General features: G+C 38.5%; 2 protein-coding genes across 6 annotated transcripts in view; both read right to left on the bottom strand.

Moving 5' to 3' along the window:
* The window catches only part of inaD (inactivation no afterpotential D), a 2,962,486-nt gene that overhangs the window by 2,940,096 nt on the left and 5,671 nt on the right, over positions 1-16,719 (bottom strand). The gene's annotated exons all lie outside the window — the stretch shown is intronic.
* Positions 8,591-11,230, bottom strand: LOC122416422 (uncharacterized). 3 transcript variants are annotated; one of them, XM_043429371.1, is made up of 4 exons: positions 11,133-11,230; positions 10,599-10,857; positions 10,445-10,533; positions 8,591-9,428 (listed from the first exon to the last, which is right to left on the bottom strand). In XM_043429371.1, exons 2-4 carry the CDS (start codon positions 10,834-10,836, stop codon positions 8,670-8,672), a joined length of 1,086 nt encoding a protein of 361 aa, XP_043285306.1. In that variant the 5' UTR covers positions 10,837-10,857; positions 11,133-11,230; the 3' UTR covers positions 8,591-8,669. The 3 variants fall into 3 exon arrangements, with proteins under 3 accessions (XP_043285306.1, XP_043285304.1, XP_043285307.1); XM_043429369.1 differs by having other exon boundaries at positions 11,086-11,229; XM_043429372.1 differs by lacking the exon at positions 11,133-11,230 and having other exon boundaries at positions 8,591-8,781; positions 8,841-9,428; positions 10,599-10,989.

A 16,719-nucleotide genomic window follows, 5' to 3' on the forward strand; every position in this document is an offset into this window, starting at 1 on the left:
ATGATTGGATGAATTACACAAGTATTGAAATGGATGAACAAAGAAGTAAGCTGTGTAAACATTGATTTGAGAAAAGAAAACGCGTTGAATACGAAACATTTGGAGTAATGAATTGTGACGTGACATTTCTGCCCCGCCACTCGTACGATCTGTGTCGACCAGTGGACCGGGTTTACGGTCCATTTTGGGACGCCCCTCGACTCACTGGCGATGTTCGGAACAAGACTCAGCGTCACGTATCTTTAAGTATTAGTTTATTAACCCGTGTATTACCTTGCTAGCGAAATTTACCTGTTTTACCTTCTGTTACCTCCGCGTGCAAAGAAGAGGGAGAGAGAATTTTAGTTTGCCTGTTTTAAGTTCTAATGACGTGTATTTTGACAGCTTCGAACGATATTGGAGCGATTTGGCGTTGCCACCCGCCGGGGCCCTCCTCCCCCCCATCAGTATTATTCTGCTTGAGGCTCGCCGATTGTCTGAGCCGATCTCGCTCATAAGGATCACCCCTCTCACACCGTCACCGAGCATCGAATAACATTCTCGACTTGCGGGCGGCTGAAAGAGCACGCTGGCATAGGCCATATTTTGAACGCCGCCCGTGTCTTTCCCGCTGTAGCAACCCAGAGTTGCACCGCCCGCACTACCGTGGATTCGGGTGTCACAGTCCGTGTGAACCGGCGCCTCGTCAGGTGGGATCTGGGGGAGTTTTTCTGGAGGCGAGGTGCTGTTGTACCTGGTGGTTTATTTTGTGGGCCCACCACGTCTCCGAGACGTCCGGAGTCGTGAGGGAGGCCTCCCCTCGTCCTTCCGGAGTTGCCCGCCGGATCCCCAAGAGGAAAGACACCCGGATCACGGCTATCAAGTCGAGAGGAGTGTTCCGAGTGAGCGAGGAAGGTGAGGACAAGAGGTGAGTTGTTATTAATCCGTTCAGGCAAAAGGCGTAACCACAATTACGTTCATTGCGCGCTCCTCATTTGAAAATCCCGCGCGAAAGCGCGAGCCAAGAGTCCGCGCTCGGGCTCGCGCCCAGCGTGAGAGCGCTGCCGTACCGGGGCCCGGTGGTGGGGACAGCGCCGAATCGCGAGGACCGCTCGCACGCACAATTAGTCGAGTTCCGAACATCATTCCGGTGAGTCAGCGTCGAGTCGAGTCCAACGACCACCCCTTTGTGCAGCGAGCGTTCCTCGGTAAGTCCAACTCGTTATCTCCACCGAATTCACTGATCTAGTCGAGCCCTTTTCTTTTCTCTTGTTATTTCGGAATATAGTTCCGGTTTTTGTAGTTTATGTTGCGTTTTAGTGGGGCACGAGAGCGAAGTATCGAGCGAGATTGCGGCCGATACTTCCCGTGTTTCCCGTCTTTTGATATTGGCGTTTTGAAGGGCTTAGCTTGATCAGTTTTTCGTTATCAATTTGGTCTCAGTTATTTCTTTAAAGTTTCGCGTTAAGTAGAGTCAATCATAGAATTCGAGTCTTTGTGAAATTGCGTCGTACGCGCTGGAATATTCCACGCGACGACGCCTCTCTCTCTCTCTCTCCATGCACGCGCCGAGGCTCTAGCGAGCACGTTACCTCGCGTTTGTTTGCGCTCTGTCTCTCTCGCTCGCGCTGGCGAGCATCGTTTATACGGCGTTATATTTTGTCTTTCGTATCGAATCTTTTTCAACCGTTATTTTTACCTTCGCCTATATTGTTCTTTTTCTATTTCGTGTGACGCTTACTGTCTTTTCTGTTACCTTTTTCTGCGAGCATAATTACCACGTATTATTGCATCATCTCTGTTATCTTCGCCAATATTAATCCGACGCTCATTATCCCTATTTTATCGCATTCTTTATTCGCGTCAGCTCGTATTACCTCCACTGAACGCGCGGGAACTTCGGCGTTACCTCGCGCTTGGCCGAAGTTCGTCCCGCTGTTACCTTCGGTTACCTTTCGTCGCGTATCGCCGGATTCCTCGCGATCGAACGGGTGCCAATTACCTTTTACCTCGGATTACCTAGGGCGCCGGCTGTTCTGGCGTTGCTTACCTTTTACCTTTTACCTAGAGCATCCGCCTAGCGGACGGCTGATTACCTTTTACCTGCACGCCAGAGCATCGGTTGTCGATTACCTACGGCACCCGGGAGACCACGAGGCGAATCGTTAACCACTCGGTGAATTCGGGCGCGCCCCGCGCGAAGTCCCTCGTTACTGCGCGAGCAGTCAAAGTTTTGCGATCTGATGCCCCCCGAATTAATTTCCCTCAAACTTTAGTTTGTATCGAGTCCAACCCGGTTATAATTTATCCCTTTTGCTGTATTCGAACTTATTCGGTCACTGTGAATAAAGCTTGAAATATGTCCAGAATTCTGCTTTGTCTTGGCTTATTTTTTTTTGCGTTGCGAATTGCTACCTTTTCCCCAAGGACCCCCCCCTCTACCTTTCAGTATCTCAGATGAGCTGAGTAGCCGGACCGTCCTCAGTCACGCGTGTCTCTCGTTCCCTCTGTGTCGTAAATTATATTATTTGACGTTACCATCGTTGAGAGTGAATGAATCAAAAGTCGAGTAATCGGCGGTACTTCGTACCTGGCGCCCAATTCACTCTCATGGCCGGAGAGTGGTGCGAGAGGACGAGACGGGTGAGCTGAGAAGGGACGTGATCGTACCCATCGGGGAAAATATTACGTTACAGAATTTATCAGTCAAACTAGTCAAGAATAGATATTTTTCTTTGTGTACACAGCGCGGGATTTCACGTCGAACTACTCAATAAAATAGTTGGATGGAAAAGGGATGGCAAATTAAAAAACAATTACATGAGAGGATCATCAAGTTTTCTTCAAATATATGGACGGATGAGGCATTCCTTCGCCGAGCTTCCGATTGAAAACCATGCACGCCAAGCTTGTGTGTAATGTTGAAAATGAATTTGTGCAGTTCATCGTATAGATACAATGCATGCACTTGTACGCGTAAACTGTTTTAAGTTTATAATCCGAGCTAGCATAAAAACAGATGATAATCTCTTAATAATTGCAGAATCATTCGAGAAACCTTTGTTGCTCTGTGACGTTTGCTGGAAAATTTTTCTGAATAAGTGAGGGATTAGGGCTAAAAGTGTACACGAATGAATTCCACAATAACCTTAATTCATTCACTGTACTTGGCTACGTTAGAAAATGATCTCATTTTTTTTTATTTCCAAAATTCAGAATTCCTACAGGAAACGTAATTCATTCACTGTATATGTTACAATAGATCTCATATTTTTTCACAGTTGAACATTTTTTAAAATTTATTTATTGACAATGCGAATATAGAAAATCATTTAAAACGACGGTCACGACCTTTTAATACTTGGCGTGCCTTTTTTACTTTTTGAAGTTTTAATATTTACTGATTTCACTTCTTTTTGCGAGACGTGACAACTATATAGGAATCGTATTTCATTCACTATATTTGTCAACTTCAGAAAACGATCTCATTTTTTTTTTATATTTTGAAGTTTTTTATTGATAATGCAAATATAGAAAATTATTGGAAACTACGGTCGCGACCTTTTAATAATTGGCGTCCTTTTTTTACTTTGTCAATTATTTTTTTCTAACTTAGCTGATTTTTTAGAGGCGTGACAATATTTACTTAAGAGAAAAAATACATTCCTCGTCTTCGACGAAAATTTTTAAAACGATTTGTTTCAAGTTGAGTGCTTTTCTCTATGTGCCAAAAGCAATCGACACAGCCAATTTTTCTATGTAGACGGACGAAAACTGTGCGGTTATGTTCATGTGAGTTGAAACCTTTTACAAGCAATAATGGTGACGATTTTGATTATCCATTCAGCAAATCGAATTTTCCAATGAAAGATTGGGAAATTCCTATGCAATGGGATGATATTTTCATTTTCTATTCCTTTTTTTGAAAAGCTCCACTTGTTTACTTGGAAAAATGATTTTTGAAACTATCTTCATCTCATTCATGGATTCCATGTTGACATGGATACTGTCAATGGTTTGCAATGTCCAAGGAGATGTTTCCATGGTATTCAATGTCTAAGACCACAGCTTTATGGTTATTGGTGTCCAGTGATATTTTTTCATGGTCTTCTGTAACGTCTGAACCTGCCTCGTCAATGTAAACTATTAAATCGCAGATCTAGATATCGATAACTATGAGGAAATATATCGTAAACCATTGCACCGTTTACCTAAATATCGGGAAATATAAAATTGTCGAATATATATTGAAAAATACGAAGGCATCCACCTAGACATCGAAAACTCTATAGTCGCCAAACTAGACTTCGAAAACTATAGAGCCGACGACCTAGATATCGAAAACCTTAGAAAAACTCACCACACTATCGGAAACTATGGAGCCATTGACTTTCATATCGGGAACCATGGACAAATTCACCTTAACATCGGAAACTATGGAGCTATGGACCGGAATAGTGAAAACTATGAAGTCGTCAACCTAGTCCACGAAAACAATGGGAAAACATACCTGGACATTGAAAACTACGGAGCCGTTGATCTAGACCTCGAAAAGCATGAAAAAACATACCAGCACGACGAAAGCCATGGAGAAATATACCTAGCCATCGAAAACCATGGAGCTGTCGACGTAGACATCGAAAACAATGGAACCGTCGACCTAGACCATGAAAACCATGGAGAACCATAACCAAACGTCGAAAACTATGGAAATGTTGACCTAGCATCAAAAGCCATGACGGAATATACCTGGACCACGAAAACCATGAAGGAACATACGTAGACATTTAAAACTATGAAGAAATATACCTGGACATCCAAAACCATGGAGGAATATACCTAGACATTGAAAAATATGTAGACACATACCTAGACATCGAAAAGTATGGAGTCATCGACCTAGATCGCGGAAATGATGAAGAAATATACCTAGAGAACAAAAACTATGGAAACTCAGACCTAGCCATCGAAAACTGTGGAACCATCAACTTAGACCACGAAAACCATGGAGAAACATACCCAGACATCGAAAACCATGGAGGAATATACCTGAACCACGAAAACCATGATGAAACATGCCTAGACATTGAAAACCATGGAGGAATATACCTGGACCACGAAAACCATGAAGGAACATGGTTTTCGTGGTCCTTCATACTTGGTCATTGAAAACTGTAGAGCCGTCGACCTCGACTGCGAAAACCATGAAGAAACATACCTAGACCACGAAAACCATGGAAGAATCTACGTAGACCACGAAAACCATAGAAAAACATATCCAGACATCGAAAACCCTGGAGGAATATACCTGAACCACGAAAACCATGGAGGAATCTACCTAGACCACGAAAACTATGGAGGAATCTACCTAGACCACGAAAACCATGGAGCAATGTACCTAGACCACGAAAACCATGGACAAACATATCCATACATCGAAAACCATGGAGGAATATACCTGGACCACGAAAACCATGAAGGAACATGTCCAGACATTCAAAACCATGAAAGAATATACCTAGTCATCAAAACCCATGGAGGAATTATCCTAGACCACGAAAACCATGGAGAAGCATACTTGGACATCGAAAACTGAGGAGCCGTCGACCTCGACCGCGAAAACCATGATTAAACATGCCTAGACATTGAAAATCATGGAGGAATATACCTAGACATCGAAACCCATGGAGGAATTATCCTCGACCACGAAAACCCGAGAGAAACATACCTGGACATCGAAAACTGTGGAGCCGTCGACCTCGACTACGAACACCATGAAGAAACATACCTAGACCACGAAAACCATGGAGGAATCTACCTATACCGAGATAACCATGGAGGAATATACCTGGATGACGAAAACCATGAAGGAACATGCCTAGACATTGAAACCATGAACAAACGTACCTAGACCACGAAAACCATGGAGGATTGTACCTAGACCACGAAAACCATGGAGGAATATACCTGGACCACGAAAACCATGAAGGAAAACGTCTAGACATTGAAAACCATGAAGGAAAATACCTAGACATCAAAACCCATGGAGAAATTATCCTAGACCACGAAAATCATGGAGAAACATACCTAGACATCGAAAACTGTGGAACCGTCGACCTCGACCGCGAAAACCATCAAGAGACATACTTAGACCACGAAAACCATGGAGGAATATACCTTAGACATCAAGAACTATGGAGAAATACACCTGCACATCAGAAACCATAGAGGAATATACCTAGACATCGAAACCCATAGAGGAATTATCCGAGACCACGAAAACCATGGAGAAACATACCTGGACATCGAAACCTGTGGAGCCGTCAACCTCGATCGCGAAAACCATGGAGGAATATACCTAGACATCAAGAACTATAGAGAAATACACGTGGACATGAAAAACTATGGAGAAATACACTCGCACATCAGAAACCATGGAGGAATATACCTAGACATCGAAATCCATGGAGGAATTATCCGAAACCATGAAAACCATGAAGAAACATACCTGGACATCGAAAACTAAGGAGCCGTCGACCCAGACCTCGGTAACCATGAAAAAACATACCTAGACGACGAAAGCCATGGAGGAATATATCTGGACATAAAAAACTATGGAGTCGTCCACCTAGAAATCGAAAATCGCGATAGAATGTACCTAAACCTAGTCCTCCAAAACCCATGAGCTATCGCCCTAGACATCCTCGAAAAATCCAGCGGCGTCGACCAGAATTTTATATTTTTTTATTTTTATTATTTATTATTTAATGTTATTCGTATTATTCAATTTTTTTATTTTATTATAATATTATCATTTTACATTATATATTGTATAATATAATATATATATTATATTATATATTAATTATAATAAAATATTTATTATAATAATATTTTATTATTAATTAATATTAATAAATAAAATATATATTATATAATTATATACATATTTTATGCGCAAACCAGGAGCTGGTATTGCCCCCGCTGTGCGCCCATTCTCTGTCTCTCTCGCTCGGCGACGCAGAAGGAGAGGGGGTAGCCGCGTTCAGCGTAGTGCGTTCCGTAGAGTGTGACAAAAGTAAGAAATCGTGCAAAGGACGTAAGTCCAAATGTAAACAAGCGTAACTTACGCCTCTCTGTCTCTAAGAAAATGAAAATCCCGAAATGATGGATTTTAAATCCCTAACGTTACATATCTCAGGATTTACTGGACGGATTTACTTGCAACAAAGACCAATGGAAAGAGAAAAATCGAAAAAAAATCGTCACAAATTTTCAAGTTCTTTTATGAAATGGTTTATTTGTGAGAGCCATTTGAAAATTCTGTGACGTCATAAAACCGGCATATTCGCGTATATAAGAGTAGCGGCAGGGCTCGCGCTGGCTTTTCTTTTGCGCTGCAGTTTTTCCTTTTAATACTTGGCGTCGAGCCGCTACCGCGTCTCTTGATACTTACCTACCATCAATCAATAATATCCATAGGAATCGAATCTCGAGGGAGTAGCATTTAACAATTAAATGGTTTCTTATCTATCTTAATTATATTTCATCTATTTTATTTCAGTCTTTTTCAAGTTTACTGCTATTTTCCTAAGAAAAAGAGTTTAAAGATAAATTATGTTCTGAAAATGCACATCTGTTTTACAATGGTGTTTCTTTCTAACATTTATTTTTTTTCTCGACTTCATTTTATTTTCAATACGCTATATGATTTTTAAGTCGGGAGTTTTTTTAATGTTTTTTTAAAACATTTTTTTAAAGTTTACTTCTATTTTCTCGACTTCAGTTTATTTTCATTCAATACGCAATACGGTTTTTTCAGTCGGGAGTTTTTTTAATGTTTTTAAACATTTCGTTTAAAGATTTTTAAATATTTCGTTTTGACGTAGTTAGTGGTAGTAGAGTTGTTGCCTCTACGCATTCTGATTGGCTCAACGATGTCGGCTCCTCCATCTGCTAGGCCGACCGCGGGTGAGGCTCAAGTGTTAAGCCGCGTACACACTTGAGCGCGAATGCGAATGAGGCAGGCCGAAGCCGTAACGAACGTTCCGCGCCGAGGAATAATAATTTTGCCCGAAGACATACGCGGCAAACTGAGGCAACTGTTCGGAAACGCTCCAGTGCATTTGGGCCATTCGAAAATGGAGGACACAAACGTTGCAGTTGCTTGTGCAAGTTTTATCACAATTTATTCATTTTTGAAAAAAAATAAAAAAGTGAAAAATAAAAGACGTTGGTGGTCATTTCAGCTATATCTGAAAAGAAAAACAGAAATGACGACCTCGATGTTGAAAGATCTCCGAGTTGAAGAAAAAAGTGGTCAATTTAAAAACTTCACAAGAATGTCAAACAGTGATTTTAATTTTATTTTAAATTTCATCAAAGAGAAGATATCAAAAAACGACACAGTTTTCCGTAAAGCAGTCTCACCTGAAGAAAGATTAGCTGTAACTTTACGATTTCTTGCAACAGGTGATTCCTTCACAAGTTTGCAATATCTATTTAAAATTTCCAAACAACTAATATCGAAAATAATACCAGACGTGTGCCGAGCAATAATTGATTGTCTGAAGGATTACATGAAGGTACGTGAAAATGTAACAAATATTAATAGCTGTCATGAACATTTTTATTGGTAGTATATTTATAAAATACAAGAATATCGATATAAAAATATTGTAGTGATTTCTTTATTGCGTATCATTGGATGAATCTGAAAGTTGTTGAAAATAATTACATAAAGAGGGCGAATTGTTTTTTTGGGGAGATGGATATGGTGAATTTAGCTGACTCATTGGAGTGGATGATCGAGAGCTATCAGTGTCAAATGTTTGTGGAGTAAGTGGACGTAATGTCTCCTGTTGAAAATTGGACAAATGCAGGGAGGGTTGATTATAATTTGTTGACATTGGTGCTCGATAAAATTGGTCGCTATAACCAAATTGTGCCTGATTTTGGTTATGTGGAGCAACTGATTGATAAGCATTTCTCTGAGAGGAATGGATCGGAAAAGAAGATTGCACGAGTGGAGTTTCCGGATGCTGAAATGCATTCATTTCCAATTCGAAAACAACATTGCTAATTCGATGTTGTGCAACGGCGCGACTACGGGCGTCAAACGTGCGCAATTTATCTGCAATGTATTCTCCAAAAAGACTATATTGATCTTTTTTTTGCTTCGCAGCTACAGTTGCTTCTTCGAGATACCCAAAAGCTTTTGCAATTCTCGGGTCTTCTTCATTTTTTTTCCGTTTTATTGCAAGCTTTTTTGGAGACTTGAACTCTTTTTTATCTTCTTTATCCGACATCTCATTCTCGTTGCCTAGTGTATGTTCATCAAGTACTTCTTCAAAGTATTGATTTTGTCCAATTTCTGTTTCTTCTCTGAATGTCTCATTTCGTGATTCATTGCTAGAATCTTCTTCTTCGTTAAACGGTGTTGGTACATTCTGTGTAAAAAAAGAGTGACTGTATAAGTAAATGGATATTCTTAGTTTTCTGAAATTATTGAACATTTATGTAGAGCAAATGTGTTATAGCATGATTGGTAGTTATTTCATTATTATTGAAATATTTTTTTGCAGATGCCGTCAACTGCTGATGAATGGAAAAGCATTGCCGATACATTTGACGAAAAATGGAATTTTCCAAATTGTATGGGAGCTGTTGACGGAAAGCACATTATTTTACAAGCTCCAATAAATAGTGCAAGCGAATTCTATAACTATAAATCTCAATTCAGCATTGTTTTAATGGCGGTAGTAGATGCTGATTATAATTTTATATTCGTTAATGTTGGCGCTCAGGGACGTATTTCAGGTGGAGGTGTTTTCAGAAATTGTGAATTATTCAAAGAATTAGAAAAAGGAAATTTAAATTTCCCTAAGCCTTCAGCTTTATATGGGAGAAAAATAAAAGTTCCCTGCGTCTTATTAGGAGATGCAGCCTTTCCTCTTCATGAGCATATAATGAAGCCCTACTCAGGCACTCATCCAATAGGATCTCCAAAACGAATCTTCAATTACCGTTTATCGAGAGCACGTCGTGTAGTAGAAAATGCCTTTGGCATTGCTGCTAGTGTGTTTAGAGTTTTGAGAAAACCAATGTTGTTACAGCCAGAAAAAGCGGAACTGATTGTGATGACAGTTGTCAGCTTACATAATTTTTTACGCAGAAGTCAAACCTCAAGAAATATCTATACACCCATTGGATTTACAGACATTATTCAGAATGGAGAAATAATAACTGGATGCTGGCGAAATGATCAACAGGGAATGTTATCTCTTCTTCCGATACAAAATGTACCTCGAAGAACAAAACGATTTCCACAACAAATACGAGAGGAGTTTACGGAATATTTTTGTACTTGTGGTAGTTTGCCATGGCAGAATAATTACACTTAAAATCGAATTAAATATTCGAAATTTTCTTAAACTTTTGAATTGTTTCTAACTTTACTACTTACGCTCAAAGTCTTCCGAACCTCGTCCTTATCTTCCAAAAAATGTAAATGTTCGAACCCAAACCATTTGGACATGTAAACCTCATTTCGTCCTGCAATTATAAATATACTTTACGAAATTATTCTCATTGTTTTGGAATTTCTCCTTCTTTCTTACCTTTTCCTGTTCCAACACTTTTCTTCATTCGTGTTTTCTCTCGTCTGTAGGAACCTTTCAGGCTCTCAATTTTTTTTTTCACCTCATTAATATCGTTTCCAAATTTTTCAGAAACTTCCCTCCAGGCGTCTTCTTTTCGTATTTTATTATAATAAAAAAGATTTCGAGGATTCCACAAAACTTCTCTATTTCTGTATTCGCCAATCAACTTTATAAAAGTTTCTTGATCCCACTCCATTTCGAAGAAAGAAATAAGGCACTAAAAAAGTAGGTAAGTTGCACTTAAATATGGAAAGAAATGATTCAACTTTGTTACTATGTTACGCCATTATTAGTCAATTCGAAAGATTACAGTAAAACAGATTGAAATAGCCACATTTGTATACAAATAAGAATAACGCGCGATGCGAGTACAAGGAAAAAAAAATAAATTAAATTTGTATGATAAAATGATTACGTACGAGTAAACGAGTAAATAAATACGTACAGTTTCTTATTGCTAAATTCCTTTTAGTATTTAGGAATTAGAAATACCGTAGTGTTTTTTGATGCTCCGTTCACGGACAATTAATGCGCGTATATAAACAAACACGTCCAGACTGAGCACGAATTTCTTTGTCCGATCCTTCTTCTTCTTCTTCTTCTTTCGTTCTGTGCTGGCTCCGGCCTCTACTTCAGAGAGTTTGAGACCATACGGCCATGTTTGTGTAGTTCCTTATAGGTTAAAGGCAGAGATCAGAGGCGCCGAGCGCGAATTTTAAATGGAGTGTGTAGAATCTTGTAGTTATAGGTCAGATTTTAATTTCGATACTTTTGAGGAAGCGGACTATGTGGGAGAGTAGCTTGGCCGAAGGATCGGCGATTAAAGATTCAATATTGTGAGGCGGAAAAATTTTAAGAGTGCTGAGGGCTTGAAGGAAGGGTTGTCGTTGTCGTTCGAAACGGGGGCAAGCCCAGAAAACGTGGTTTAAATCCTCCGTATCCTGGCCGCAAAGGCAAGAGGGGGATTGAGTGAGGTTTTTCCGAAATAGACTGGCTTGGAGGTTGTAGTGATTTGTGCGCATCCTGGTGATGGTAATGATGGAGTCGCGGTTGAGGTGCATGTGTTTAGAGAACCAAGGTTTGTTTTGACCATTATAAAAATACTTGAAGTATAGAGTTCCTTTGAATGTACCAGTGTAAGAAAGTAATTGATGAGAAGATTCTATGCACTTTTTTTTGACAAGGGGAAAAAAGTCGGAGGCTGGGAGGCGAACTTCGAGAGGTTCACCGTTCGAGATCGCTGATTTGGCCAGAAGATCAGCCTTTTCGTTGCCTGTTATGCCCATGTGGGCGGGAATCCAGACGAGAGTGATGCATAGGTTTAGTTCGAGAGCTTTGTGGAAAGCGAGGAGAATTTCGATGATAATTGAAGAGGTCTTTCGGAGTGGAGTACCTGGTGAGATTGATAGCAGGGAGCTCAGTGAGTCCGTGAATATGTGAGATTTACTAATATTATTGGCGATGATAAACTTGATGGTTTGGAGGATGGCGAGGGCTTCCGCTGAAAATATGGATGCATTGGAGGAAATTTTGAATTTTTTCGATAGTCTCAGGCGAGGGCAATAAATGGAGAAGCCTACGTTGTTGCTTGGGCCAGATTTAGAGCCATCGGTATAAAAGTAAATCGAGTCGGTGGGAGAGAAGATCGAGAGAAACTCAGCGCGAGGGGATTCAGATATTTTTATGGCGGCACCGGTGTCGATATCGATTGTAGAAGGGGGGAGGGAAGAGGAAGAAGGGATAGAGTAGATAGGAAGGAAGGGAGAAGATTCGATGGAGGATTTGAGATGGAGGAGTCGTCTATATGAAGCAATAATTGGAACGTGAGAGATGTTTCCTGTCTCTTGCTGCAGTCTCAGAGAAGTCATGATGTGATCTAGATAAGTGAGAAGAGGGTGGTTAGAGTGAGCGAGTGACCTGAGAAAGTATTTGTCGCATAGGAATTGGAGGCGGTGATGGAGGAAGGGCTCGTTTGATTCCGCTAAGACAACATTGTTTGGAGTAGAATTGCGAAGTCCTAAACTAATTGTGAGTTACGTGCAGCACTAAAATTTATGATATCAATCGAAGGACAAGTAATTTATGAGTAACTCCAAATTTCAACATTATGGAATTGTTCTAAGAAGCTTTTAAATCCAAAAAAATCACATGCAAGCTAGTCATTTCTTACTCTATGGTGGCAGAGACTTATAAGAAAATCGATTCTTTTTAGACTTTCAGGAGCTTCTGATATTATTCACAATATTCGACGTCGATTGGATTGATACAAATTATGTTTGAATATAAGTTAAAAGTACTTGTCCGGCCCATCACTTTCCATTAAAATTGTTTATTCAAATATAAATCAGGGCTTTTCAAGAACTGATGCAGTACAAATATTCATGCAGAGGGAATTATGAGAGTTATCTTCAAGTAATTTTCCTTTAATTGCACTAATTTAATAAGAATGGAAATGAACTGCCCTATAAAATACAAGGAATGTTATTGTGCATCGATAAATAAAAAACATTTTGCACGTTAAATATGTTCAAGCTTCCAAAATTACTCCCCAGTTTGTATTGCAATGACGGCAACTTTTACTTCTCAATTCTTCCAGCGAACGAATTTCATTCGGTATAACTAACCTATATACTATTATTAAGAACATTAAACTAATAATAAAACGCATTCCAATAATTTATTTACCGGATTCTGCCGTACAATTTCGTTTTTTTATGATTGATTTTCATTTGAATGAATAGTGATGGGCCGGACAAGTACTTTTAACTTATATTCAAACATAATTTGTATCGATCCAATCGACGTCGAATATTGTGAATAATACCAGAGGCTCCTGAGAGTCTGAAAAGAATCGATTTCCTAATAAGTTTCTGCCACCATAGAGTAAGAAATGACTAGCTTGCATGTGATTTCTTTGAATTCAAAAGCTTCTTAGAACAATTCCATAATGTTGAAATTTGGAGTTACCCATAAATTACTTGTCCTTCTATTGATATCATACACTTAGTGCTGCACGTAACTCAAGTGGTAACTTTTTTCAATTTATCAAAAAATACTTGGCCTCGAATTGATATAATAAATTTTAATGCTGTACGTAAATTAGATGGAATTTTTTAAAATTGATTTAGCTGTTCGAAACAAATAAGAAGAATGAGGCATCGGTTTCCATAATGATTTCAAGCGCGATTTTTCGGTTTTATATTTTTTACTTGTTATTTGATTCTTTGAACACTTTAAAAAATAGATACAGATTACTTTTTTTAAAAGATAATGTTTTTTCAAGATTTGTGAAATTTTTTTCGGATTGTTTTGTATTTTTTTTTAAATAAATTTTTTTACAATGTTTTGAATAAATTTTTTTTAAAGTTTTTTTTATGGATGGAATTATCAGCAAACGAGGGACCATAAATGTACTTGTCCCAACCTTTTTTCCCTAGGGGAAGTTTATGGTTTGATATCACGTCTTTTTTCTCAAAATTTCCTTATTTATGTTCAGTTGACTATAGGATTTTAGTTTAAATTTCTATGAATTATTTATGATTTTCGTCTTATAACGTTGGTTTTCACGAAAAAAGACCTATTTATCGTAAAAATTGAACTGGAAATATTTCGTCACAGGTCTGTTCTTGGACTTTGGCAATTTTTTTTTTCGTACTCTAATATATTTTGTCAATTAGGAACCCAAGAGCACGGTCGCAAGCGGGTTGGAGGCCGGGATATGATTTTCAGCTTATAACGTTGGTTTCCACGAAAAAAGACCTATTTTTCGTCAAAATTGTACTGAAACTATTTCATCACAGGTCTGTTCTTGGACTTTGGTAATTTTTTTTCTTGTACTCTAATATATTTTGTCAATTAGGAACCCAAAAGCACGGTCGCAAGCGGGTTGGAGGGCGGGATATGATTTTCAGCTTATAACGTTGGTTTCCACGAAAAAAAGACCTATATTGCGTAAAAATTGTACTGGAAATATTTCGTCACAGGTCTGTTCTTGGACTTTGGCGATTTTTTCTCTTGTACTCTAGTATGTTTTGTCAATGGGGAACCAAAGAGCACGGTCGCAAGAGGGTTGGAGGCCGGGATATAATTTTCGGCTTACAACGTTGGTTTCCACGAAAAAAGACCTATTTTTCGTAAAAATTGTACTGAAAATATTTCATCACAGGTCTGTTCTTGGACTTTGGCAATTTTTTTTTTCGTACTCTAATATATTTTGTCAATTAGGAACCCAAGAGCACGGTCGCAAGCGGGTTGGAGGCCGGGATATGATTTTCAGCTTATAACGTTGGTTTCCACGAAAAAAGATCTATTTTTCGTCAAAATTGTACTGAAACTATTTCATCACAGGTCTGTTCTTGGACTTTGGCAATTTTTTTTCTTGTACTCTAATATATTTTGTCAATTAGGAACCCAAAAGCACGGTCGCAAGCGGGTTGGAGGGCGGGATATGATTTTCAGCTTATAACGTTGGTTTCCACGAAAAAAGACCTATTTTTCGTAAAAATTGTACTGGAAATATTTCGTCACAGGTCTGTTCTTGGACTTTGGCGATTTTTTCTCTTGTACTCTAGTTTGTTTTGTCAATGGGGAACCAAAGAGCACGGTCGAAAGCGGGTTGTAGGCCGGGATATGATTTTCAGCTTATAACGTTGGTTTCCACGAAAAAAGACCTATTTTTCGTGAAATTTGATGGGAAAAATTATCGCCATGGATCTATTCTTAGACTTTGGTGATTTTTACCAAGAAAGAAGGGATGTAGAGACTTTTTTAATCGAACAGATATTTTTGATCCTTTTTCTCCAAAACTCAAGTGAAAGTTAGATCAAATTCAAGACACAAAAAATCCAACAGAACTGACGATATTTAAATTTCGCTTTTGCATTTTGAATCTAGACATTTTCATGTCATCTAAAACGTGCTCCCCATGAAATATATTTCCAAAGTTTGCAAGTGACCGCTGAGATCCAATTATCTACAGTTTGATAGTTGCCGAAAAACGTCACCCGGAAACATTTTTTATGTCAGAACTCAAAGAGCAAAAAAAACTGAGCGTACTTAATTCAACAGAGCAATGGGATTCAAAGACGTTTAACGTACCTGCATTGGTTGTGGAGGTAAACAGTTTCATTTCAGGATTATTTAGAAATAAATTTAGAAGTTCAGAAATTTAGCATAGAATTTATAAAATGGAGAATTAAGTTCATTAGTAAAGCTGAAGACTTTTGTGATGAATTTTTGAGATAACATGTTACGGTTGGAGTAAAAAATTTTAATGATTGGCACACATGCTGCGACACAAAAATATGAAAGTTTGGAGGTATTCGCTTCATACCGCAGTAATACAAACTTCAATAGTATTTAAAAAGAAATACTTTAAAACTTACTAAATCAAGTTCTATTACTCATTCTCATAATCAAAGATACGGGGTGATACTTAACACACATATTTATGCACAGAAATTTCAGAGTTCGCAGGTATCTGCTGCGATTCAATGTATCTGCGCAATGAGCTTCGAAGACAGCAATTTCAAATCTATCCATAAATGAGCAACTGAAGACTTTTATAATCAATTTTTTACTTCATATAGATGTTACAGTTAGAGTCAAAATGTAAAATGAATGGCACAGTATTTAAATTGTATAGTTTACAGATTTTTGCAGTATTTTAATGATCCGAATCTACAGCATTATAATGAAAAGTTGTTAAAAGTCATGATGTTACATTAAAATGACATAGCGCACATAGCATTCAGAAATTCTGTAGGTTTCCATGATGTTGACAGGCATTATACTTAATTCCATCCAAAACTGAGCAACTGTAGGCTTATCGTAATGAATGTTTTCACCAATAATTCCACATTTGCAGTTTGCACAATAGGAATCATACTCAATATACACGTCATTTCATAAGTATTGTTGTCTACATTTGTGTTTGTCTACCGCATTCCGTAGATTCAACTTTTCATATTATCAGCAAAAAAAGCATCCAAAGACTTTTTGGAACAAGTTTCAAAATTTATTACTCGACAGACCAGGTGGAAAAAGAATAACTACACTTATATCAGGACCAGAAACTGTT

The sequence above is a fragment of the Venturia canescens genome, chromosome 9 (genome assembly GCF_019457755.1).
Source record: "Venturia canescens isolate UGA chromosome 9, ASM1945775v1, whole genome shotgun sequence".
Taxonomy (NCBI): Eukaryota; Metazoa; Arthropoda; class Insecta; order Hymenoptera; family Ichneumonidae; genus Venturia; species Venturia canescens.

Excerpts from the sequence above, each read along its gene's own strand:
- LOC122416422 (XM_043429371.1), bottom strand. The coding sequence starts at position 10,836 with ATGGAGTGGGATCAAGAAACTTTTATAAAGTTGATTGGCGAATACAGA. Across the intron at positions 10,534-10,598 it reads AAGTGTTGGAACAGGAAAAG|GACGAAATGAGGTTTACATG; the intron begins GTAAGAAAGAAG and ends TTATAATTGCAG. Across the intron at positions 9,429-10,444 it reads AGGTTCGGAAGACTTTGAGC|AATGTACCAACACCGTTTAA; the intron begins GTAAGTAGTAAA and ends TTTTTTACACAG.